This window comes from Brassica oleracea, chromosome C3, assembly GCF_000695525.1.
Source record: "Brassica oleracea var. oleracea cultivar TO1000 chromosome C3, BOL, whole genome shotgun sequence".
NCBI classification, from domain to species: Eukaryota; Viridiplantae; Streptophyta; class Magnoliopsida; order Brassicales; family Brassicaceae; genus Brassica; species Brassica oleracea.
Window position 1 is genome coordinate 207,742 of NC_027750.1, and position 24,046 is coordinate 231,787.

The window sequence follows — 24,046 nt, forward strand, 5'->3', positions numbered from 1 at the left end:
AATATGGTTTTCTTTAGTTAGCTGCTTTAATTAAACCTAGCATCAATTATATCTTAATCTAAAGTATTAGTATTCGTAGTTTATTCAACAAAATAATTGTATTTCTATAGTATTTCAATTATTTAAAATCTTATATATTAGATATAAATTAGAGAGAAAAAAACAAAATACTATACTTCAATTGTCTCTCGACGATTTCACACCTTCTTTTCACACCCACCTTATAGATTATATTAAAATCTCGCTTTCTCTCCTTCCTCTCTATCTTCTTCTCCTATTTTTCCAAAGAACCCCTTCTTCATTTATAAAGAACCCACAAAAAGTATTTCATTCTCCATACGTCACAAAGACTTCGATCCCAAATAATGGACCGACGTAACCCTTTCCATCATCACGACCATGAACTTTACCACTTGATCCAACAGCAACAGCTCCCTCTACCGCCGCAGAGTACGACGGCTGCGATGGATTCCAGTGGCGGAGGAGGTGAGAGAATCCCTCAGTGGAGCATAGAGGAGACAAAGGAGCTTTTGGGTATAAGAGAAGATCTCGATCAGACTTTCATGGAGACCAAACGTAATAAGCTACTTTGGGAAGTCGTCGCCGCTAAAATGGCCGACAAGGGTTTTGCCCGAAGCGCAGAACAGTGTAAGAGCAAGTGGAAGAACCTCGTCACTAGATACAAGGTCACCTTCAACTATCTATCTTTTTATGTTTCTCTCTATATTCTCTTTTTATATATACACTCATTAATGTTTTTCTATGATAAGCCATGTTCCATCATTCTAAAATTATGATTATGTGTATATATGTATTATTTGATTATTTCATCTGTGGTAAGATTGACTAGTATGCATATTGGAAACCTAATCAATATATAGTGTATGTATAGATGAAAGATATTACATATACATCAATTTATGAGTTTAACCTAATGTCTTAGGTTGTTTAGAATATTAATTACCATGCCATTTATATTAACAAGTAACGCGTTTTTTGCTGCATTTCATGATGCAGCATTATGTTCACATTTTGATCCCTTATACAATAATATCTCTCTTTTTATTGTCATACTAATATTTGACATGGTAACTGTACGTAAGTTATATCTCGTGTTCACAAAATTCCACAAAAAAAAGAAAATCAATTACCGTTTTCTACAACGGATGCATGACCTTATTAAGAAGCGTTCCTTTACTAATCACGTGATAGTTGAATATGTCTGCATATATACATCACACGTTAAGTACAAGTCAATAATAAAAGTAATAGATGAACATGTTAATTTATACGAGATTACTAATTCGAGTTAAGCTACTTGGTCACTTGGCTAGGAACGGGTATATAGCATACAATAATAGTGTCACATGTTTACATTCATGAGAAACATATATTTTGTGTGTATGTACTAGTATATAACATATTGAATATGTATGGGACAGGCGTGTGAAACGACTGAACCAGAAGCTATTAGGCAGCAGTTCCCATTCTACAGCGAGATCCAATCGATTTTCACAGCAAGAATGCAAAGAAATTTGTGGTCAGAGGCCACAGAAGGAAGCACTTCTTCGAAGAGAAAACACCATCAGTTTTCATCTGACGAAGAGGAAGAAGATCAAGTTGAGGAGCCAAATCAAGACATCAACGAGGAACTATTGTCTTTCATCGAGACAGACAAGAAAAAGGCAGAAGTGATTACTACTAGTACTTCTACTGATCCAAGAAAACGTGTGAAAAAAGGAAAAGGTATATTTACAGGTAGTACCAAAGCTGAAACCGCGGGTAGTACATTTAAAGAAATATTGGAGGACTTTCTGAGGCAAACGGTGAAGATGGAGAAAGAATGGATAGATGCATGGGAGATGAAGGAGAGAGAGAGGGAGAAGAGAGAGAACGAATGGCGGAGGAGAATGGCTGATCTAGAGGAGGAGAGAGCTGCTGCGGAGAAGAGGTGGATGGAGAGAGAGGATGAGAGACGGTTGAGAGAAGAAGCTAGGGGTCGGAAGAGAGATACACTCATTGATGCTTTGCTTAATAAGCTTAATAGAGATCACAATGATGATCATTATCAAGGCTTTTAAATATTGTTTTCTAGCTATTTGATTTAAGCATGGGATCACGTAGCTAGTTCTTTAGTAACTTAAATCTCATTTTATTAATGTTTGTTTTATTTAGTATATGAATAATTTAAAGTTGAAAACCACAAATCAAATTTTCAATCACGGTATGGTATGAAAGTAAATCTCGAAAGGTGGGGCAGTTTTTTTTTACTTGCTGGTTTGATCCTCAATTTTCTAGTATGCTCTCGTAGAATGCTTTAAATTCCAGGGTTTTTTTTTTGGGTTTTTAGGTTCATAATCTATGAGTTTTTAAATCAGTTACCTTCAAAAATGTGTTTTTAAATCAGTTGTTGTACAAAAGTGAGCTTTTGAAAATAGTACTTCTGATGCATTTAGTGGTAACTAACCTCAAAATAAGAGGAAATTTGAAAATCTTGGACCTATAATAGAACGAGTAAAACGAGCATATCCAAAGTGTCCAAAAGCAAATTGGTTTACTATTTTTAGCTACTTTTATCTGCTAATAATAGTGTTCCATGGTTATTAAATAATCAGTCGTTAAACAAAAAATAAGTAAAAGTCCGCCTTGTTATAAAATTCTAAACTCGCATTTGTCACACATTATTACTTCACCGCGTTATCTGTGTATTTTAACCCTCATATATATAACGTTTTTTTTTCTCTAGTAGTTTTTTATTATTGTATTATTTCTTTCTTCTCTTGCAACAGACAGCTACCAAACAGATCGCAACACAGTTAAAAACTTGAAACCGTGTCACATGGCGTTCACACTACTGTAATTTCGTAATACATTTATAATAAAGATATCATATTCATATAAACAAGGCTCATCCGCTGCGTCAATACAACTTGATAGAAACGTGGAGTAGACCCTCAAAGGTCACCAGTGCACTTTTGCATTTTTAATTAACTTTTAGTAAATAAAAATAAGTTGGTCGACTAAATCATATATTCATAATTCGAAGTTTAAATAAATTAGAATGGGAAGTTGTTAATGAATTTTACATGTGATTATGTGAAACTCGAACAAAAAATCACAGAAATACAATAAAAAGTCAAAGAAGTAACGTACGTAGAAGGAGAGACCACAATTTGCACCGTTAAATATTCCAAAGCTACGGGGCTCTACAAATTTTAGAAGAGAACTGATTCGGCTGTTTATGGAGATGAGTTATCCTAATAAAGTGAGAGCATGAAAAGTCTTGAATGTCAAATTCGCGCATAGGATTTGACTGTTCCATAAAAGTATTTAATCGCGGCAGAATGAGAATACTCTTCGATATATTCGACCGCCTCTAAAGAAAACTAACGCGTAACGTTGTTTGACTATCACAAACACATACATTGGTTTGTCATCATAAACATCAAACTCGACTTGTATAGCCTTAAGGCAACTAGCTCACACATAACATTTGAATGATAAAACACAATTTCTATTTTTCAAGCAATGGGGATGTAGCTCAGATGGTAGAGCGCTCGCTTAGCATGCGAGAGGTACGGGGATCGATACCCCGCATCTCCATTTTATTAACGCCTTCATTTCTAATTTTTGTCTTCATTCTATAAATGAAACAATCAAACAAAGACTACTGACGAAAAGTATGTTGCAATATTTCCCACTATATGCATTATTAATTGCGAAAGTAGAAGCCTAATGATTTTTGTGTTGCCTTTAATAATTGATTTAATTATCATCAAACTGAAAAAAACTAAAAGGAGCTATTTGGTTTTGTAAGCAACACCAACTATATTGCTGGTGTATGTTTATTTGGTTTTCATGTGCCATTGACAAAATGAATATATATATGTGTATATATATATATATATATGTATATATATATATATATTTCTCGGTTCAATCTGATGTTGAGGGCCAAGATAACAATTCATCAACTATTTGTTCCTTAACTTTAAACGTCTTTGAAGAATAAATTCGATTAGTGATTTAATTAACCCTTCTTATCAAATTAATATTCGCTTATATAACTTCCATGTGTGTCAAGTAAGTCACTCTATGTTTGTTATATATAATGTTTAAGCTTGACACCAAAGTTCTAGGTATAAAAGAATTTACGCAACACCTATTTTGATGTAATTTACATTTTCAACTGCTTAAAGCAATGAATGATTAAAAAAAAAAAATGACTGTTCGCAAAAAAATAATAATTAATGATTTTATGAAATTTATCACGATGGTTTTATTAAAAAAAGTAATGAAAATTTATTCAAAATCGCCATTTCTTCTATTTTACGGTTAAAAGGAAGACATATCAAGGATTTAGCCAAACAAAATTTGATCTAATGAATGACAATGTGCATTTCACGTTTACATATCTTAATCAATAGATAAAACCCAATCATGTCAAACCTTAACCTCCCTAACCACATCTTTGTTAGAATGGGAAAAGATGGAAGCAACACATCCAAATATGCCTTTAGCTTCACTCCTACTCAATCCTTAATTTTCCAAATAAAAACCAAACACTCCATAAACACCTTTCTCTCTAATTTCCGCAGAAATTAATTACCAGATTCGCCACTATGGGCTTCTTGACACCTAACAGAGGAGCACTGGGTGGAACCAAGATTCCTCTATCAATCATCGTTCTTGTTCTATGTGGTTTTATGTTCTTTGTTCTCTTATACACCGAAAGAATCAGCTTGATGTCTTCCTCCTCTTCAAATTTCCTCAGGTCAAAGTCTTGTCCGAGGAAAAACATCAGCTCGAAACCTAGTAAGAGGACACCGAATCTCAAAACTCTGTTTTTGCCTTATTTTTGTATTTTTTTCCTCTCTTGTGACGCAAGTAATATTTCAGAGGAGAAAGTTCGAGAGGAGAGATCAGAAAAGATGGATGTTCTGGACGACAGGTTCGAATTCGATCCAGAAGAGTGTAATGTTGCAGCAGGGAAATGGGTTTACAATAGCTCAGCGGAGCCACTCTACACGGATGAATCATGTCCATACATCGACCGTCAATTCTCTTGCATGAAAAACGGAAGACCAGAAACTGATTATCTTCGGTGGGAATGGCAGCCTGATGACTGCACTATCCCACGGTTACTATATCTTATCTATACTCAGAAGCCTACTATGTCTATTCACGGTTTGAAGTCAAAATCTCTAATTTTTTTCTGTCTTGAAACAGATTTAATCCGAAGTTAGCAATGAACAAACTCAGAGGAAAAAGATTGCTTTTTGTCGGAGATTCTTTGCAACGAAGTCAATGGGAGTCGTTCGTGTGTTTGGTGGAATCAATAATACCCGAAGGAGAAAAATCAATGAAGCGTAGCAAAAAATACTTTGTCTTCAAAGCAAAGGTATGATTAAAGATTGTAACTTGCTCAAACATTTGTTAGGTGAGGTTTCACTGTACCTTGTGTTGCAAGCGAAGCTTATGTTTTGTAATTTTCTCCTCATTTGTTTGTTGTTGTTTTATAGGAATACAATGCGAGTATAGAGTTTTACTGGGCACCGTTTATCGTGGAATCGAACACGGATTTGCCTGTGATTTTGGATATGAAGAAGAGGGTAGTAAAAGTGGATTCAGTGGAAGATCGATCAAAGTATTGGGAAGGAGCTGATATTCTAGTTTTCAACACATATGTTTGGTGGATGAGTGGACTCAGAATGAAAGCTTTGTGGGGTTCATTTGGAAATGGAGAGAGAGGTGCGGAGGCATTAGACACACCAGTGGCTTACAGGTTAGGGCTCAAGACATGGGCTAATTGGGTTGACTCTACCGTTGACTCTAACAAGACCAAAGTCTTCTTCACTACCATGTCCCCTACTCATACTAGGTAAGAAAAACATCTAGTTTTTGGATTTATTGATTTGTTACGGCCGGTTAGTATAAATTATAAACGTAAATGCGTAATGCAAACGCATGGTTCCATATATATATATATATACATGCAAAGAACGATCTTAGTTAGCACACATAAAACAATCAAAACGAGCCTGTATAGTTATTATCTAGAGTATTGTGTAAAACGTGCAGAAGTGCGGATTGGGGGAAGCCAAACGGGACGAAGTGTTTCAACGAGACAGAGCCAGTAAAAGATAAGAGGTTTTGGGGAACAGGGTCGAACAAGCAGATGATGAAAGTGGTGTCAAGCGTGGTGAAGCACATGGCCACGCACGTGACTGTCATTAACATCACGCAGCTCTCGGAGTACCGCATCGACGCACACACATCGGTCTACACGGAGACAGGGGGAAAGGTGCTAACGGCTGAGCAGAGAGCTGATCCAATGGGTAACGCTGATTGCATACATTGGTGCCTCCCTGGATTGCCCGATACGTGGAATCGTATCCTATTGGCTCATTTGTAAAAAAAGATAAAAAAAAAAAAAAGCTAGGAAACATGCATGTACACGTACGTACTAAGGATGGATGAAACGGGAAAACCCAAGTCCTCTCCCACTCTTGTGTTGTCATCAGCATATTTTGTTTTTTGAATATATGTGTGAATGTGATTGTAACCTGGTAAATGAATTGGATTGCATCATTTAAAACCAATTAACAAATGGGCCAAGATGTAGTCAGCCCATATAGATGAAGTTATGGGCCAGAAAAGATGGGCTTAAATAGAAAAGCCCGGTCATAGATATTGAGGGGCCATTTGTAAATATAGATCGTTAGATTAAATTAGAGAGTTTTGTGACCGTCCGATGGTAACCCTAAAGGGGACAAGTCATCGCCATCAAGAGGAGGTTCTCGAGTTGATTGATATATATATATACAATTGAGAAATGTGGAACCTGTAAAATTAGAGAATAATATCCTTTGGGTTCGAAACTTGCCCAATCTTCGTTCGTCGTCTGCATCAGGTGAGGTATTAATTACAAGGAACCTAGATTTGTTGAGTTGATGGATCGAATTTTTGGTTCTAGGGTTTGTAAATTGGGGGGGTAATTGTTTGGGATCTGTTGTGATAGGAAAGTGAGAGATAATGGCGGGAGGAGGAAACTTTATTGGGAGAGTGATTTCATACGTTGCGAACGAGCTCATTGTTAATGGTTTGTCTAACAGGTACGCACTTTCGATCTTTTGGGTATTCTAGATTCATCATTTCATTTATCTTTTTGATTGGATAATAATTTATGATACAAAAAGCTTCATTCTCTGGCTGATTGGATTATTATTATTATAATAAGCATTTGATTGCGTGATGCTGATGCATCTTTTAGTTTTCTACTGGTGATGATTTTGTAGGCTTGTTTCTGATCTTTGATATGGCATTGAATCTTAACACAGCTTACCCGGTTTGTTTGATCTGATCATTTGGAATTCTCAGTGGATCTTTAATTGTTTCACAAAATTGATTGTATATCTGGCTTGTTAACAATATTTTGTGAATTTTGGTAGCCATGCTTTCCAAAGATTTGCTGTGAGGACCTCTAAAAGAATTGAGAACATCTCTAAAATGGGTTTGTCCTAAACTTTACCTCCTCAAGAATTTATATATGTTTACTCCCTCCCTCGTGTTGACAATCTTGTCAACTTTTGGAATTTGCTTTTTTTTTTTTTTTGCAGCTGCAGAGAGCAAGGAGAAAGTGGCTCAGCATATGGAGGAACTTTCCAAAAACTCTGATGTGAGTTTTTTTTCCCTTAAGAACTTTCATCACTTTGTGTTTTTGAAGGAGACTGTTTATAACTAAATGACTGTTGTTACTTTTCAGACTTTCAAGAAGCCGTGATAATTCAGTCTTTCGAAGCGAGGGGTATTACATGGATCAAGCTCAAATAGTGAGGGGGTGGGGGGAAGGTCTATTATGTCTATATATATAAAAAAAAAAGAATGCTTGAATGTAATAAGCTTGTGGGTTAAAACACGATCTTTTGAGCTTTTTCTCTTCTTTTTCTTCAAAAAAACACATTCGGCCGGAGTGGAGTTACTTTGCTTTGTGAAAATATGTGAAGTCTTTGCTTCTTATTCTCTATTCATTCGAAGTGTCTCCGTTGCTTAGATTCTTCATGTTTTGTGCGTTTTAAACGTGTAATTATGGTCTCGATTTGAAGGGAATTCCCAACTTTACGTGTAGTTGTCTTAATGAAATAAATGCTTGTTAGATATATATGATTTGTTATCTTACAAGTCGGTGAAAGTTACCAGACCATAAGACGTGATGAAAATGAAAAGTAAGGAGATTTAAGGAAAGAGTGAACAAACTTTGGGAAGAGAACTTTTGAATTAAAGAGAGTAGTATAAACTGTTGCCAAAAGAGATTCAGTAGTGGGGGTCTTTGAACATGGTGGATGAAAGAGATGTTACACAAAATGAGCCGTGCGTTGAAGTTTTAGTTGGCTTCCTTTTTTACCAATCCTCTTTTAATCATTTTTGTTACGTACTGTAATCAACAAAATATTTTTAAATAAAAATTCCTATTAAATTGAAGAAATATTGGGAGAATATTTATGAGAAGACAGGCAGAGAGAGAGAGAGAGAGAGTGTGTTATTTTCTTTCATGCTTGCTTATTCACATTTGTATAAATTAAAAAAAAAAAGATACAAAAAGATTCGTTTTGTTAGGTTTCCAAGAAAAGATTTTGCTAATTGTGAATTAATTACGGAAGATACAAATAAATTAAAGAGAGAGAGTCTGATGACAGCAGAGGCCAGGAGGTGAGGTGAGGTGGGTAGGCGAACGAAGTAAAAGAAGAGATAAGCATATAACTCACTCAAACGTAACAATTCTCTCCTCTCTCTCTCTCTCAGCCGAGGATCTAGTGGAGATGGCGGCGGCACCGGCGAGGACGGATTCGAAGAGCCAGGCGTCGATACCGCCCTACATGAAGGCAATCTCGGGCTCGCTCGGCGGAGTCGTCGAGGCGTGCTGTCTCCAGCCGATCGACGTCATCAAGACGCGTCTCCAGCTAGATCGCGGGGGCGCCTACAAGGGAATCGCGCACTGCGGTTCCACGGTGGTTCGCACCGAAGGCGTCCGCGCTCTGTGGAAAGGTTTGACGCCGTTCGCGACTCACCTGACGCTCAAGTACACGCTTCGGATGGGATCCAACGCCATGTTCCAGACCGTGTTCAAGGACTCGGAGACGGGAAAGGTGAGCAACCACGGCCGTTTGCTATCCGGATTTGGCGCCGGTGTTCTCGAAGCGCTCGCCATTGTTACACCCTTTGAGGTTACTTCCCCCTTTTCTTGCTCAAATCACATATGGCTTCTTCTCCAGATTATTTTAGATAGTGAATGGAATTAAACAAAATAGTTAGTTGGGAAAAGATTATTCATGCGCCAGATTCGCCTGCTTATCAATAAGCCAGCAGCAATGAGATTTATTGAAATACAGATCTGTTTGCTACGTAGATGGGGCATTGTGCTTCTTCTGCTCCCATTGTTCTTAATCTTGCCCAATCTGATAATCACTAACATTAAGTAGAAGCATTTTGCGTCTTTGACTGGTTTCATGAAAAAGGATTCATCTCGGAGTATATAGAATCTAGTTTCTGAAAATACGGTTTAGTTCTCTCTTCTTGATTCCTCTAAATCTCCAGGTGGTGAAGATTAGACTTCAGCAACAGAAAGGTTTGAGTCCCGAGCTTTTCAAGTACAAAGGTCCCATCCACTGTGCTCGTACCATCGTCAGAGAAGAATCCTTTTTGGGTCTATGGTCTGGTGCTGCACCCACCGTTATGCGTAACGGCACCAACCAAGCTGTCATGTTCACTGCTAAAAACTCCTTTGACGTCCTCTTGTGGAACAAGCACGAAGGCGACGGCCAAGCCTTGCAGCCCTGGCAGTCCATGATCTCTGGGTTCTTAGCTGGAACCGCTGGTCCCTTCTGCACCGGACCTTTTGATGTGGTCAAGACCAGGTTGATGGCTCAGACCAGAGACGGTGAAGGTGGGCTGAAATACAGAGGGATGGTTCACGCCATTAGGACCATTTATGCTGAGGAAGGATTAGTGGCTCTATGGAGAGGATTGTTGCCGAGGCTGATGAGGATTCCTCCTGGACAAGCCATTATGTGGGCTGTTGCTGATCAGGTCACTGGTCTTTATGAGAAGAGATATCTCCTTAACGCACCTTTATAGAGAGTGAGAGAGACATGACATTTGTTTCTTTTCATGTTGGTTTATTTTTGTGAGAAATGGGAAAAATCCAAACTCAATTCTCCCCAAGACATTTTTGATAATAACGAAACACACTCTTAGGGTTAGGGATGTGTATTCAATTCAGAGTGATGGGAAGATTTATATGATTTTATATGAATTGGAAATTTTGATATGATTTTTGTTAACTATATTTGTTCTTCAAATTTTCAAGTTTTTTTTTTGTTCTGCTGACAAAAAAAGACACAATTATTAAATATAACAGAAATAAATAAACAAAGAATATTATAATTTGTAATAAAACACCGAATATATATAATATATATATATATATATATTTTAAGTGATTAACTTAAGCGTTCCAAAACGAAAAATAGAGCTTATTTTATTTTAAATTTTTCTAAAATCGAACATCAAATTCTTCTAAATGAATATTTTTCATGTTCTTTGTTATTAAAATCTAATTAGATGAAATAACAATACAAATTTTGAAATTATTAGGGTGACAATAACAATTATAATTTACTCCAATATAACAGTTACGCTTAAGGATTAGTTTGTAAATAAAAAGTTTTATCCAATAATGAAAAACTTAATAATATTTCTTCAAATTTAAACTAATATTGTTAAATTCTTCAAAAATTGAAGAAATGATGAAAAAATAAAAGTACCAGAAGCAAAAAAAAACGAAAAATGAAGCAAAAAGTAAAATATGAAGCATCATTAGAAATCGTCTAACCACTCTAAAATTTAACCTAAAACCATGGGATTTAGATATTTATTTTTAACTAATAAACCAAACATTTTAAAATCAGATGTATAAAACTCACAACTTCAAATAATTTCAATAGCAGAGAATGTTACTAAATATCAAACTGAATAATAGTGGATTTCAAATAAAAATTTAAAATTTATGATTGAATAACAGTAAATTAGTTTTTAATACAAATCATCTCAAAATCTCATTTGACTACACTATATACTTCCAATACAAAAAAATTGAAATCTTACCATCATATTTCTTTGGAATAGGACAATTCTCTTATTGGACGGACAGTGTATTAGGCCATATTTGGAACAAGCTCACAGATTTCAAAATTAAGTTTTTGAACTCTTAATTTAAATATTATTTCTTGCTTTCAACACTAGCCTATGATATACCTTTCCCAAGAAATTATAACAACATGACTGAATTCCAAAGTAATAAAGAATGATTATGAAATTTAAGATAAAAGTTAGATTATTGAATGAAGTTTTCTCAAAAATATATATTTAAATTTAATTAAACCTTTTCAATTAAATGAATTATAAGAATCTGATATATATATATAACCATTACCATTTTTTACTCAAAATTTTAATTGAATAACAATATATTTCACACATTTTTAACAAAAAGATTAAATAGAAGAACTAATAAACATTACACTGAAATCTCTTAATATAAAAAACAATCACACTTGATTTTAAGAAAGATTTAAAATCAAACATTAAACAACAATAGATTATGAAAATTAAAGAATTTACTTCAAATCACTATTGAATAATACATTTTCCAAAGTCTTACGTCTGTTCTGTCTTATGTTTTTCCCATAAAAATGGTTATTTTAACTGAAATAAAAGTTATTGTCTTTCTTTTTTCTAATCTTCAAAATCATGTAATGGCTGGATGAGGAATAAATTGATCAATCATCTAATTTTCAATACAACATATTTTTCTTTTGTTATGCTTATATTTTTCTTTTATTATGTTACATCTTTTTTCTATCAACGTTTCAGTTTATAATTAGATGTTGGTATCCTATAAAATTATGTTAATAGCCTTGATGAAGACTTTGTAGTAAGCCAAATAATTTGAAGTGTCCAAAATCTGCTCAAAAAGTGATGTAATGGTTCACACCCAAAGTAAATGATAAGATACCTCAAGGAAGCTACACCCCAAAATAAGTTTGACTATCTTCTTCAACTTTGCCATCATGTCTAGAATGATCAAGTATATAATACATAGTCTAGTAAAATGTAGTCTTGATCAAACCCAATGCATCGAATAGAAAGTTTATGTGGCATGTGGTATAAGGCAAATCCTATCAGGTTGTCTATATCATTTGGTCGTCTAGGCAAAAAGTCTATGATGATATGAAAAGGAAAGAATGTAAAAAGTTTGAAGGCAAAATGCATACTATTTATGATGATCATGATTGATTTCATATGATGGGCTTTAAAACACATTGGAATCAAAAATCTATATATTCTTCCAACGTGTACTCATAACAGAGGTTTTGATGGTAGATTTTGTCAATGAAAATACCACGATCTTTGAGAATTCAGTAAAGAATTGAGTGTTTTTGCCGGTAACATTTCCTACTCAGTTATGCAAGTAAAAACAAATAAAAATAAAGATATGAGAAAGATTTGGTGAGGTTTTGCTGCTAAAGTGAGAAAATTAAGAGTAAGTAATCAAGAAGAAAAAGAACAAGAACCAAATATCCATTAGAAAAATAGTTTAAAAGGTTATTTAGGCTTGGGTTGTATTAGGCCTTTCTCTCTTTCGAATTACCCACTGTTTTTTTTTTTTGAAAAATTGATGCAACAAAGTTACATGTAACACATGTTTAGCAGTTCACGGGAAAAAGATAAGATCTGATCATATAACCAAGTGTTTAAAAAAAAAAATCATATAACAATAGATTGTTGGAACCACGGCGACAAAGATGAGGAACATAGTATTATTTAAAAGATCTAATCGAGTGAGGTAAGGTTTCTGTGTGAAAAACGATTATAATGATTCAATGCTAGTTTTACAGTCTCGTCTTCTGACTGGATTTCTTAGGTAACATTACTGGTGTGTGTGCATTATGCAGACCTATATTGTCACTCATTCTCAACGTCCAGCAGCTCGAAGATCCATTCGAATGCGGTCAGCGTACATTGGGAGACGGATGATCTCTCTTATCTCTTGAAGCAACACTTCCTCTGTGATGTTGTCGTTTATGCTTTTAATCACCTAAATTTTCACACACAATAACACGAGGAAATAGATCAACATTTTTTATTTCTTTCTAAATATCAGATAGATCTGTCTGCTTTAAAACACTAACCTTACGAGCGGTGTTGATATCGTTTGGTGTAGTTTTGTCGACTCTGATACGCATGCTAACCCATACTTTCTTCTCCTTATCCCATGAACACTCTACAATCTTCCCATTGTAACTTGACGGATCCGAACCATCTCTAAACTCAACCGTATATCCGTCCATAAGCTTTTTCTTCCCTCTTTCGAACAAGAAGAGCATCCTGCAACCCTCATCTTCCTCACCCATCTCGAACAGAAAGTCTACTGAGTTCATTTCCGCATACTTCCACTTCAGTAGACCTTTATGCGTTCGGGGAACGTAAGGATCGTCCCAACCCTGTTTTTATTAGTCCCCAATAACATATGTCAGCTCACGAAATGCAATCAAATATGTGTGCATGTCTGCGTGTTCAGACCTTGAAACAGAAAAATCTGAATATGGTTTACCTGAAATATAAGGCCATCTGCTTCATGCGAAAGTGACGGAATGGTACCCTTCAAAAGCTTCTCAACTGTCGAGAGCAAATAAAAACCCTTCATCCGTACCTAAGTAACAACAACAAAAATTAACAACAAAGAAAATGAAAAAATATGGCGTGTGGCAGGAAAGGTGACTCACACCAAAAGGCTCCAGGTCGTATCTGTAGCAATGATTCCTTTGCTTATCAACATCACGGCCTTTGATCACCTCGTGCACGACCATGTTCCATCTTTCACAGAATGTCCGCTGGTTCATTTTTAAGAAATAACTGTAAGTTACTAAAAACCTGACAATGGTTGATAATGTAAAGCAACCAAAGATGGATGTGATGAAATAATGACAGTGCCAACCTCTACGACTGATTCGCCGTTGATTGCTACCAAGTCATATACTAGGTACCTCCTCCTCGCCTGCCCTTTTTCATTCATCGGATTATCTATCACCATTTCTCCATCAAGCAAAGTGAAATGATGTACTTGATCAGGCATTCCCTACCCCCCCAAAACAAAACAAAAAAACACTGTAAGGGAATTAACAAGTTTTAGATATTCACACAATAAAAGGCCTCTAGGCAATGACAAAAAAATTACTCACTCCACTTGAGTGCCTACAGGGGAAACGCATCTGTACTCTTCGAAACTTAAAGCTCCTATCTATTAGATAGCAACCATCTATAGTTAAGAGCATCATATAACGTGTTCCATCTGCTTTCCATGTCGCATAATAATACCGCTGTCTCAATAGTTGTAAACTCTCCCTGTCAACAAGTAGTATATGCAAAAAAGAAAAGCTGTAAGATTCAACTACACTGAGAGACAAGGTCTAATGAACCCCTAAAATTAAGAGCATTAGACTTGCTAAATCTTCATTGTATTCACTACCACAAGGCAGAGAGTCATACCTGTCTAAGGATACAGGGTGTGACCCTGGGAATTGTGCACATCCTCTTCCCTGTATCACAGCAAAAATTTAATCCAGAAAAACAAAATTAGGCGAAATGAAATATTCCATAAGAACATATAGCCTAAAAATAACAGATAAAACATTTGAATTCTACCCCAATACTCATCATAAGCATCTTATAACAGAATTTTCGGTAAGCTTCTTCTTGATAATGGGGTATTTCATCACCCAATATGTCATCATTTGACATCGTCACAATCTCCTGACTGATTTCCTGAAACCACAAAAGGCAAAATCAGCAACAAACGAATGAGATCAGCAGTTCAGCACATCTGACGCTTATAACTGCATGCGGGATAGTGATTTTAATGGAAACTTCTGTGAATAGGTGTTAAGAGCTTAATAAATAATAAGCAACACACTTACTTGGACAGGGGCAGGCTGAGCATCATCATCATCATCACCATCACCATCATCTTGATGAACTGCATCACCATTGAGATCAAGCTCGGTAGACCTCTTCCATTCAGGAGTTGGTGGGCAAGTGGCAGTCTCAGGCTTTATTTCGTGATAAAAAGTGTACAAAGCATCAATATAATCCGGTTTATAAATCCCAGGTGGGCGAGCATCAGAGAACATTTTCAACGCCTGCCACAAATGCCACACAGGGAGGTAAGATTCTCCATTCTAGAATAAAAAGAATCAATACAACGCGTGTGGTGAAGAAACTTAACCTGTGTAACGTTCATGGTGGGCATAGAGCGCATAAGATAATGAACTATCATGAACCCTGTGCGGTTATGCCCATGAGTACAGTGGACAAGGATATACTTCTTTGGGTGTTTTTGATTAACGATGAACTGAATAGCCTGAGGATAGTACAGTGTCCTTGAATGAGGCACTAACACAGCGGATAAGGTTGATTGAATTGACGAAAAGAGTACCTCGTTGACGAAGGAGTTAACAGAGACATTATCCGGAACCGCATCACGACCCCTGCAAGCAATCTATAAAAGAAAGATAAAAGCAATCCGGTAAAGGAGGGAGCAGACAATAGAAACATAATTAAAAACATGAATTGCATGCATTTCACCTTAACATGCTTGATGCCATCCTTCTTTAAGTCAAGTGTGGAATAGTAACGAGTTGTATTGGTTAGATCAATCACTAGACCAAGCTGACATAGAAAAAAAGAGAGAGTATGTTTAGGTCACAGAGGTTAGAGGAGAGTTGCAGATAGAATAGAAAGAAGTGAAGACATTACTTTTCGTCCACTGATTCTCTGGTTGCGGATGACTTGTTTAAAAGAGTATCTTTTGCCAGGAGGAACATGTTCGTTGTAAGATTCGCTAAGTGGAACCTTCGAAGGAATGATGCATCCTATCTCCAGACCAAAACCAGGACACTCCAGCCAACCTATTTGTCAGCCAAAAAGAAGATGATACTAGAGAATATAGAAGAACAACACAATCTTTGGAGAAAGTGGCTGTACCTTGAGGGATCTTGCTTTTATCATAGAGTCTAGTATCACCATTGTTGTTGTGATGAAACTGGTGGTGATCACGGTGAGAGTTTCGGGAAGGCCTGTCAAGTCTCATCCTTTTGGTTCTTTCTTCCCGCTCCTTAATTAAACCAAATACCAAAACTAAATATAAATATATATCATCCAAAAGCAGCAGCAAGCATCATAGTAGAGAGAATCAAATGGTACCCGTCTAGCGATCTCAACAGCAGACTCTGCTCGGGGTTCAAGGCGTCTCTTAAGAAAAGGATCCTCCTCTTCCTCGGGCTCCGGTGAAGCATTTAGGTCCATCTCACCAGCACCAGCAGACAATCAAATTGGCAAAAAGCAATCCAAAATCGGATTCTCTACAAAGCGTAATTTGAATCAGGAAACACACAAAATCATCAAAGGTTAAGGAGATGCGGCGATCCTTTCCCCTTTCTAATGATTATTTCAATTGAAAAATGAAGAAGGCGAACTGAATCAAGGCGAGCACTTTAGCAGAATCAATCCAAATAATATCAATCAGATGAGAATCAAAGACGGCGGGAATATGGAAAACCCTACCGGAGATAGAGAGAGAGTCGTCGTCGTCGTCGATGAAAGAAGGAAGAGAGCAGCGATCAACAACACTCGCATTATATATATACTTAAGGGTAAAACCGGTATGTAAAGTTGGTAATAAAAAAGCACGGTCATATCGGACGGCTGATATACGTTGCTGGTGGAAACTCGATGACGTATCTTGCGCCACGTGTAAATAGGTTTCAGGTTTTTTCGTAATTTCGGTTACACACCTTCTTCTTGCCTATAAATATCTGAAGCTCTTCTCATTTATGCTCTTCCCGTTGAATAAATTTCACAAAAAACCACCGAAAAAAAAATCACAGAGAAAGTAGCCAAGAAGAGAGAAAATATTGAAATATTCTCTTGGATCTCAGATTTTCCTCACGCATTCTCCAAAATCTGTTTTCTCCGCTGGCGAATTCGTTCTTGGTATTGACGAATTCTCGATGAATCGCTTAGGTCAGAAATCGATGGTCTACCACGGAGAGCTGCGTCTGGGGGAGCTCGATGTGAAGCAGGTCTCATCCTCCCCCGGCAACGAATTTCGCTTCCCGAACGACGAGATTCGAATCCACCACGTTTCTCCGGCCGGCGAGAGGTGTCCTCCGCTCGCCATTCTCCAGACTATCGCTTCTTTCTCCGTTCGTTGCAAGCTTGAGTCCTCCGCTCCAGTCAAACCTCCCGAGTTGATGCGTCTTCACGCCGTCTGTTTCCATGAATTGAAGGTTAGCATTTTAAATTGATTATTATAGATAGTCATGAACTTTGATTTGATTTGATTTGGTGATGATTATAGACTGCGGTGGTATTGCTGGGAGAAACGGAGATTCATTTAGTGGCGATGCCGAGCAAGGAGAAGAAGTTCCCTTGTTTCTGGTGTTTCTCACTCCCTTTAGGTCTCTACGATTCCTGTTTAAGGATGCTTAACACTCGCTGTCTCTCTATTGTCTTTGATCTTGATGAGACTCTCATTGTTGCCCATACCATGAAGTCCTTTGAGGATCGCATCGAAGCTCTCAAGGTTTGGATCTCCCGGGAGTCTGATCCCGTCAGGATTCATGGAATGTCCGCTGAGCTTAAAAGGTTTATGGATGATAGGATGCTCCTCAAGCAGTATATTGATAATGACTATGCTTTTGATAACGGAGTTTTGCTTAAGGCTCAGCGTGAGGAGGTCCGCCCTACCTCTGACGGCCTCGAGAAAGTTTATAGACCCGTCATTAGATTGCCTGAAAAGAATACCGTTCTTACTCGGATCAATCCTGAGGTTAGAACAAGATCTTTCTTTGTATCGTCTTATCTGATCTAATGGCCTTACCTTTGTCTGGCATGTGATAGGATAAGGTCGTTTAAGCACACATGAGTAATCTAGTTTTTATTGTTGGAACTTAATCAAGTTTTTGTCTCCTGTCTGGGGATTATTTCTGATGCAGATCCGTGACACTAGTGTGCTTGTAAAACTTAGACCAGCGTGGGAGGAGTTAAGGAGCTATTTGACAGCAAACACTAGGAAACGCTTTGAAGTTTATGTTTGTACCATGGCTGAAAGGGATTATGCTTTGGAAATGTGGAGATTACTCGATCCCGAAGCACACCTGATAGGCCTCAAGGAGCTTCGAGATCGTATTGTATGCGTTAAACCAGGTCAAAACTCATCTCTGGCTTCTTTCATACGCCGTGACTTTGGTTTTAGTACGTAGGTGGGCCATGCTGCCATTGGTGGTAGCTTTCTTAATTTTGTACATCTCTTTCATTACTGTTTTTGTGCTGAATTGTTATTTTATACGTTGCCTCTTCTCTCCTGCCTGATTTGATTTGCTTACCTCTCAGTTCTAACCTTATCATCTTAACCAAAAATATATTCACCTTTTTCTTACTCTTTGCATAGCAGATGCCAAGAAATCGTTGTTAAATGTCTTCAAAGGTGGCATATGCCACCCTAAAATGGCAATGGTTATTGATGATCGTGTTAAGGTTTGGGAGGACAAGGATCAACCACGGGTTCATGTTGTTCCTGCATATCTTCCATATTATGCTCCACAGGCAGAGGCATGTTGTTGCTCTTGAATTCTTTGATTATTAAGCTGCAAATTAAATACTCTTATCCTTTCATTTTCATGTGGGTATCTAACCAATTTCTTATGCCCATTTATCAGACAGCTCTTCCCGTTCCAATTCTTTGCGTAGCAAGAAATGTTGCGTGCAATGTCAGAGGTTACTTTTTCAAGTAAGTTTTTTTTTTTCTTTGTTTAAAGTAATGAATTCATGCTGGTTGTTCTTACGGTTCTGGACATTTGTGCCAGGGAATTTGATGAGAGTTTAATGAGTAGTATATCTTTGGTTTACCATGAAGATGATGTGGAAAATTTACCCCCTTCACCGGATGTGAGCAACTATGTCATTATAGAGGTAAGTTTTAGTTAGAATTTTATCCTTGTAGAATGTACTGCACAGAAATTTGGCCCAATCTAGCTACATTTGTCTGCAGGATCCTGTCTTTGCCTCAAATGGAAACATAAATGCTCCTCCAGTTATCGAAGGAATGTGTGGGGGTGAAGTGGAACGCAGACTAAACCAAGCGGTCAGTAAAATAGATACAAAATTAGAGATTTTTTTGTCAGTTATAATCTGATTTCTGTTGACTTTTCGATTTCTCGGGATGAGAAGTCTGCAGCTGATTCTTCTACTCCTGCAACGAGTAACGCTGAGCAGAAATCTGAAACCCCCAAGCCGCAGATAGCAGTAATACCAAATAACGCTAGCACAACAACCGCAGCAGCATTGTTACCTTCTCATAGTAAGAATTTTTAACTCGGATTTTTGGACTTGGAACAGTTAATATTTTTTTTCATGTTACTGTTTTTGCCTCTGACGTTTTCTATCTTTTGTGTTCAATCAAAATCTAGAACCTAGTTTGCTTGGAGCTCCTAGACGAGATGGCTTCACTTTTTCTGATGGTGGAAGACCTCTTATGATGAGGCCTGGTGTTGATATAAGAAACCAGAACTTCAATCAGCCTCCTCTTCTGTCTCGAATTCCTATGCAACCACCTTCGTCTTCTATGCATCCTCAGGGTGGTTGGTTGGTAGATGACGAGAACAGAACTCCTTTTCCTGGTCGACCTGCAGGAGGTTATTCAAATCAGTTTCCTCATGGTATACAAGGTTCTGCTCCTGTCACAAACCCATCCCACTTGAGGAGCGAAGAGGTAGGTTTAGTATTCTATGTAGTTATCTTTCGACATCAAAACTATACTGTCTAGGGTCTGAGAGTTTTCTTTGCAGTTATGTGTGGATGACGACCTCAAAAGGCAAAATGCTTCACGTCAACCGACAGGTATGATCCAGTTTCAAAACTAATGTAATCAACCTGCAATTAATTTGGATAGTCGGAACACTGAGTTTTTTTGTTTCCTCCACGAAGCTTGTTTTCAGTGTACCTCATCTTCAGCTACACTATAGACTGGCTTAGATAGGATGATCACTGGTTTCCCATCTGATATAAATCATATAATATAACTGCAAGGAATCTGTCACAAGTTGAGACTCACAACTACTTGAGGAACGAAGTGCATCAATGGCCTTTAACATAGCATTTGTTTCAAACTATTTGCAGAAGGGGGAATACCCCAGAGTCAACTGGTGTCAAATGGTGGAGAAAATCATGCAGATAGTGGAAAGAGTAATGGTGGGCAATCTCACTTATTTGTGAGTGCACTGCAGGAAATTGGAAGAAGATGCGGTTCAAAGGTACATATTTTCATAACCACCCGAGCTATTGCTTATATTCTTTCCGTCGAATGTGAGGAACTGATAATACGAGTTTCACAGGTGGAGTTTAGGACTGTGATGAGTACCAACAGAGAGTTACAGTTTTCAGTTGAGGTAAGCTGGACACCTTTCGATATTTCTTAGTTTGTTAGTTAGTGAAGTCCCTTTGTCTAATGCTAACTTATTACTCTCTAAAAAAAAGAATATTGTTGCTTGCTGTTAATGATGCATAGGTTTTGTTCACGGGTGAGAAGATAGGCATTGGGATGGCAAAAACTAAAAAGGATGCACATCAACAAGCGGCTGAGAATGCTCTTCGGAGCTTGGCTGGTAAAAATTACCACTGGGGTGGATTTTTCGTCCTTTTTGAACTGTGGATCTGTCATAACCATTTGATCAAGTCCCGAGATTGTTATTTTAAGTCAAATCTGGTGTTTGTGTTGCTTTTCTGCAGAAAAATATGTTGCTTATGTCTCACCTATTGCTGGAGAAACAGAGAGAGGTTCCAAAAATGAAAATGGGTTTTTGTGGGAAAACAATGAAGCTGTAGGGAACGAAGGGCTTGAAGAAGAAGAAGCCACCTGAAGAAAACATTTCTGAGTTGTCAGTTTTCTCTGCAATGCGGAAATTTAGGTAGGTGATGGTCTTAACAACTACGGAGAAATATGTGGGGAAGAAGAAAGTGTAAGTTAAATATTCCTTAACCAAATGGAACAGAGCTATATAGATCAGTGGCTTCTATCACACTATTTTCTGTTAAAAAAGTCCCAAATAAGGGTGCTATATCGTGTTAGATATATAATCATTTTCCCATAGTAGCATCTGGTCTTTGCACAAACTATTTGTATAGTTGATTATATTTTTGTTGATGTTGAACTAATCTTGTTTTTAAGAGCAGTGTGTGGAGTTGCAAAGGGAAGCGCTCCAATGATAACATAATCTGGAGAAAATAAAAGTGCTCCTAAACGTACGGCGTTTCCTTGAGATCACCAAAAGTCTATAACTAATAAACCACATTATTAAATTTACAAGCATTTTGAATTCCAAAAAAAACTGACTCGTATCATAATCATGGCCATCCTCATTATGCAAGAAATTGGAATTCTAAAAAACCCTAACAATCATTTGATAATCATGATCACTAGTTTGTGACGCCAAAAGTATACATGGAGAATTGGAACCACACTTACAAGTAACCACCCAGATATAAAGATGGCGACTAGAGTTGCTGTAACCATCCTGATGCATCCTGTGTACGTAACATAAACACGCCATTCTCTTAGTATCTGTCACTTCACTAAAACCGTTTGATAATACATATATACAAGGACAAGTCACAGAACACGCTTCCATCTATTCTCAGTTCTCAGAGAAACAAATGCAAAGTTGAACAGAGAAGAAGGTAGCCTAACTTTTTGACTGATCTTGTCTGAAACTAAGAGAGAATCATCTTCTTTGATGCTCTTTTGCCAATAAAATGTAAACGCACTCCAAAACTTGAGCAGAGTGTTTTTTATAAAAGTCCAAAGTTGCTTAGAAGCTTGTAAAGCTTTCTGCGTCCCCATTGGATGTCTTTCTCTAATAGCACATGCGGCGTTCCAAGCAACGCCTCTGTCTCTAGCTGTATCTCTTCCTCTGCTGCACTGTAATGCATCTTCTCTACACCTTTCCCTGCTTCTTGCTCTGATTTATCGAACACAGAAACCGCTTTTACTTTCCCTCTCTCGTTTCTTTCTCCTTTGGTTTCTTGCTTCTCATCTACCTGCAAGCAGCTTCTCCATCAATTACATTAGCCAATAAGGGCATATACAGCCTAAATCATATTTCTGGAAGATCATTCAAAAAAATCTTAGATAAGCACACATTTCTTAAAGTTTAATACATTACGTTCTGCCGTGGAACTGATTATGGGAAGATTTTTATGAAATGGAGGAACTGAGTGGATGGACAATAACGGTTTTACTCTGCAGTGAACACTATGTCTTAAAGGACCAACACACAAAGATCTCATTGCCATGCCGGGTGGTATAACAGCAAGCTATAAGGGCAGAGCATTCCTATTCGTTGAGTTGGGAAAGAAGCCTAGAGTAAGGAAAAACAGGAACCATCAGGTTGTTATTACCTCTGGGAACGTTTCGGCTTTACCTTCGTTAATAACTTCCACAGCCACATGCGCGATGGGTCCACTTACTTCTTCGCTGTCCAAATCAGACGGAGGAAACAATCCGGGTACCAAAACTGGACTTTCTTCCTCAGTAAACATGGCTTCTTCCGTCACATTTCCATCCTGGCAAGCAGTCAGAGCTCCACTCGAGTGCTCCATGGGTTTTTCATTTTGGATATTGAAACTCGAGATTTCCTCAGGTTCATCATCACTTACGTATCCTTCATTCTCTACAGCTACAACTGAAGTGATCTGTTGTACAGGTGCACGCACTTCAACCTCCTCTCCTGCACCGTTTGATGAAGCATCAGTGACAAGCGTCACGCTTTGATTTGGATGCGTGACATTTTCAGCAACTAAGGGCATATCCAAGACAAAAGAAGACTGCTCCTCCTCTTGATCGAATAGCACAAAATCTTCCTCCCTCATCATTTGGAGATCAGCATTTTCCCAGTCCTCACATATTCTGATAGTCTTGCTAGTTTCCCAGGTATCAATAGCACGGTTTGGACCTGGTTGCCACAAGATCTCCCCTGTCTTTGCCTTGAGTATGAACTTGAATTCAACCAATCTTCCAACAGGCAGCTCCTAAGTTGTAGAAAAAGAAGAGTAAGTCTCCTCTTACTGAGAATATCAACAAGCAAGTAGAGACGTACCAGATCTAGTGTCCAAACATGGCCATCTGACCAGTTCAGAGGTAAGGCATTTTCAGGATCCCAAAGACCGCCGCCAAAGACAGGATGGTCACCAAGGATGAAGAAATGTTCCCCAAAGACACACTCTTTCCGCAGCTGGAACCTTACACGCACACTTCTTCCCGGGGCTGCAATATAATAAAAAAAGTAGATCAATCCACGAATGTTGCCAATAAAACTAGGAAGGATTAAAATAGAAACTTACATTTCTCTACAGCTTCAGTTTCTGCATCTTCTTCTTCTATATTTGCCTATAAGAAAATGCATGAAGAAAGCTTCAACGGTTAGCTACAAAAAGAAAAATACTGAATCATGGAAGATGCTGTTACCTTAATCGAGGATGAACGAAGCGGAATCGGCTTAAGGATCCTGCCGTGAAGAGAATCTACACGCAAAAGCTTGAGGTGAGACGTTTTCCTTGGGAACATCTCAGCGGTAGCTCCACCGCGACGGAATATCTCCGCGGGGAAAGCTTCGAGAATGATCTTGGCGGTGGAGGTCGAAGAAGAAGAGGTTAGGGTTCCTCCGATCATCATCTTCTTCTTCTTCAGCGACAAGCGATCCTCTTCGTTTGTCTGAATTGTGTGTGGAGAGCCGTAAGTAAAGCATAATACGCCCACGTGGCAATGTCCGTGCATTTGGAACTCACATGTCGGTCCTCATCCGCATTTAATTCATACCGTTAGATACACGCGAGTGCTTCCCACGTGCTTGTAACGAACGCCTTGGATTGTGTG

General features: G+C 37.8%; 7 protein-coding genes and 1 non-coding gene across 10 annotated transcripts; 6 read left to right on the forward strand and 2 right to left on the reverse strand.

Annotated features, from left to right (window-relative positions):
* The first annotated feature begins 264 nt into the window (after window positions 1–264).
* Window positions 265–2,199, forward strand: LOC106332854 (trihelix transcription factor GT-3a-like). The gene is made up of 2 exons (XM_013771347.1): window positions 265–686; window positions 1,443–2,199. The coding sequence occupies exons 1-2, from the start codon at window positions 366–368 to the stop codon at window positions 2,079–2,081; spliced, it is 960 nt and encodes a 319-aa protein (XP_013626801.1). The 5' UTR covers window positions 265–365; the 3' UTR covers window positions 2,082–2,199.
* A 1,331-nt stretch (window positions 2,200–3,530) lies between these two features.
* Window positions 3,531–3,603, forward strand: TRNAA-AGC. Its single transcript has one exon. It is a non-coding gene; the product is annotated as a tRNA-Ala (tRNA).
* A 1,019-nt stretch (window positions 3,604–4,622) lies between these two features.
* Window positions 4,623–6,506, forward strand: LOC106331973 (protein trichome birefringence-like 3). Its single transcript, XM_013770416.1, has 5 exons — window positions 4,623–4,815; window positions 4,900–5,140; window positions 5,230–5,401; window positions 5,523–5,881; window positions 6,082–6,506. Exons 1-5 carry the CDS (start codon window positions 4,623–4,625, stop codon window positions 6,413–6,415), a joined length of 1,299 nt encoding a protein of 432 aa, XP_013625870.1. The 3' UTR covers window positions 6,416–6,506.
* A 302-nt stretch (window positions 6,507–6,808) lies between these two features.
* On the forward strand, window positions 6,809–8,121 carry LOC106331991. 2 transcript variants are annotated; one of them, XM_013770434.1, is made up of 5 exons: window positions 6,809–6,913; window positions 7,022–7,115; window positions 7,452–7,513; window positions 7,620–7,678; window positions 7,766–8,121. In XM_013770434.1, exons 2-5 carry the CDS (start codon window positions 7,036–7,038, stop codon window positions 7,781–7,783), a joined length of 219 nt encoding a protein of 72 aa, XP_013625888.1. In that variant the 5' UTR covers window positions 6,809–6,913; window positions 7,022–7,035; the 3' UTR covers window positions 7,784–8,121. The 2 variants fall into 2 exon arrangements, with proteins under 2 accessions (XP_013625888.1, XP_013625889.1); XM_013770435.1 differs by having other exon boundaries at window positions 6,819–6,918.
* A 471-nt stretch (window positions 8,122–8,592) lies between these two features.
* LOC106328457 (mitochondrial succinate-fumarate transporter 1) lies at window positions 8,593–10,330 on the forward strand. Its single transcript, XM_013766900.1, has 2 exons — window positions 8,593–9,224; window positions 9,595–10,330. Exons 1-2 carry the CDS (start codon window positions 8,820–8,822, stop codon window positions 10,132–10,134), a joined length of 945 nt encoding a protein of 314 aa, XP_013622354.1. The 5' UTR covers window positions 8,593–8,819; the 3' UTR covers window positions 10,135–10,330.
* Window positions 10,331–12,782: 2,452 nt separating this feature from the next.
* LOC106336393 (mRNA-capping enzyme) lies at window positions 12,783–16,756 on the reverse strand. The gene is made up of 16 exons (XM_013775221.1): window positions 16,681–16,756; window positions 16,321–16,478; window positions 16,102–16,231; window positions 15,874–16,025; window positions 15,703–15,786; window positions 15,554–15,616; window positions 15,344–15,478; window positions 15,036–15,257; window positions 14,764–14,883; window positions 14,608–14,657; window positions 14,301–14,463; window positions 14,057–14,197; window positions 13,845–13,952; window positions 13,673–13,771; window positions 13,251–13,562; window positions 12,783–13,156 (listed from the first exon to the last, which is right to left on the reverse strand). The coding sequence occupies exons 2-16, from the start codon at window positions 16,420–16,422 to the stop codon at window positions 13,034–13,036; spliced, it is 2,004 nt and encodes a 667-aa protein (XP_013630675.1). The 5' UTR covers window positions 16,423–16,478; window positions 16,681–16,756; the 3' UTR covers window positions 12,783–13,033.
* Window positions 16,757–16,960: 204 nt separating this feature from the next.
* On the forward strand, window positions 16,961–21,342 carry LOC106335042 (RNA polymerase II C-terminal domain phosphatase-like 2). Its single transcript, XM_013773459.1, has 14 exons — window positions 16,961–17,405; window positions 17,477–17,947; window positions 18,114–18,324; window positions 18,572–18,729; window positions 18,837–18,907; window positions 18,984–19,089; window positions 19,169–19,261; window positions 19,348–19,477; window positions 19,587–19,888; window positions 19,965–20,016; window positions 20,296–20,429; window positions 20,511–20,564; window positions 20,684–20,780; window positions 20,905–21,342. Exons 1-14 carry the CDS (start codon window positions 17,127–17,129, stop codon window positions 21,033–21,035), a joined length of 2,289 nt encoding a protein of 762 aa, XP_013628913.1. The 5' UTR covers window positions 16,961–17,126; the 3' UTR covers window positions 21,036–21,342.
* A 217-nt stretch (window positions 21,343–21,559) lies between these two features.
* LOC106335043 lies at window positions 21,560–23,962 on the reverse strand. Of its 2 annotated transcripts, none has more exons than XM_013773460.1 (5): window positions 23,639–23,962; window positions 23,515–23,560; window positions 23,271–23,437; window positions 22,573–23,202; window positions 21,560–22,212 (listed from the first exon to the last, which is right to left on the reverse strand). In XM_013773460.1, exons 1-5 carry the CDS (start codon window positions 23,945–23,947, stop codon window positions 21,964–21,966), a joined length of 1,401 nt encoding a protein of 466 aa, XP_013628914.1. In that variant the 5' UTR covers window positions 23,948–23,962; the 3' UTR covers window positions 21,560–21,963. The 2 variants fall into 2 exon arrangements, with proteins under 2 accessions (XP_013628914.1, XP_013628915.1); XM_013773461.1 differs by having other exon boundaries at window positions 22,186–22,212; window positions 22,596–23,202.
* Between the last annotated feature and the right edge of the window lie 84 nt (window positions 23,963–24,046).

Coding starts and splice junctions, on each gene's coding strand:
- LOC106331973 (XM_013770416.1), top strand. CDS start 4,623: ATGGGCTTCTTGACACCTAACAGAGGAGCACTGGGTGGAACCAAGATT. Junction 5,141..5,229: donor GATGACTGCACTATCCCACG/GTTACTATATCT, acceptor GTCTTGAAACAG/ATTTAATCCGAAGTTAGCAA. Junction 5,402..5,522: donor ACTTTGTCTTCAAAGCAAAG/GTATGATTAAAG, acceptor GTTGTTTTATAG/GAATACAATGCGAGTATAGA.
- LOC106328457 (XM_013766900.1), top strand. CDS start 8,820: ATGGCGGCGGCACCGGCGAGGACGGATTCGAAGAGCCAGGCGTCGATA. Junction 9,225..9,594: donor CCATTGTTACACCCTTTGAG/GTTACTTCCCCC, acceptor CTAAATCTCCAG/GTGGTGAAGATTAGACTTCA.
- LOC106335043 (XM_013773460.1), bottom strand. CDS start 23,947: ATGCACGGACATTGCCACGTGGGCGTATTATGCTTTACTTACGGCTCT. Junction 23,438..23,514: donor AACTGAAGCTGTAGAGAAAT/GTAAGTTTCTAT, acceptor ATTATATTGCAG/CCCCGGGAAGAAGTGTGCGT. Junction 22,213..22,572: donor AAGCCGAAACGTTCCCAGAG/GTAATAACAACC, acceptor AGCTGCTTGCAG/GTAGATGAGAAGCAAGAAAC.
- LOC106335042 (XM_013773459.1), top strand. CDS start 17,127: ATGAATCGCTTAGGTCAGAAATCGATGGTCTACCACGGAGAGCTGCGT. Junction 18,908..18,983: donor GTCAGAGGTTACTTTTTCAA/GTAAGTTTTTTT, acceptor CATTTGTGCCAG/GGAATTTGATGAGAGTTTAA. Junction 20,430..20,510: donor GAAGAAGATGCGGTTCAAAG/GTACATATTTTC, acceptor CGAGTTTCACAG/GTGGAGTTTAGGACTGTGAT.
- LOC106336393 (XM_013775221.1), bottom strand. CDS start 16,422: ATGGACCTAAATGCTTCACCGGAGCCCGAGGAAGAGGAGGATCCTTTT. Junction 16,232..16,320: donor CTGTTGAGATCGCTAGACGG/GTACCATTTGAT, acceptor GGTTTAATTAAG/GAGCGGGAAGAAAGAACCAA. Junction 16,026..16,101: donor TAAAAGCAAGATCCCTCAAG/GTACAGCCACTT, acceptor GCTGACAAATAG/GTTGGCTGGAGTGTCCTGGT.
- LOC106331991 (XM_013770434.1), top strand. CDS start 7,036: ATGGCGGGAGGAGGAAACTTTATTGGGAGAGTGATTTCATACGTTGCG. Junction 7,116..7,451: donor GTTAATGGTTTGTCTAACAG/GTACGCACTTTC, acceptor GAATTTTGGTAG/CCATGCTTTCCAAAGATTTG. Junction 7,514..7,619: donor TGAGAACATCTCTAAAATGG/GTTTGTCCTAAA, acceptor TTTTTTTTGCAG/CTGCAGAGAGCAAGGAGAAA.
- LOC106332854 (XM_013771347.1), top strand. CDS start 366: ATGGACCGACGTAACCCTTTCCATCATCACGACCATGAACTTTACCAC. Junction 687..1,442: donor ACCTCGTCACTAGATACAAG/GTCACCTTCAAC, acceptor TGTATGGGACAG/GCGTGTGAAACGACTGAACC.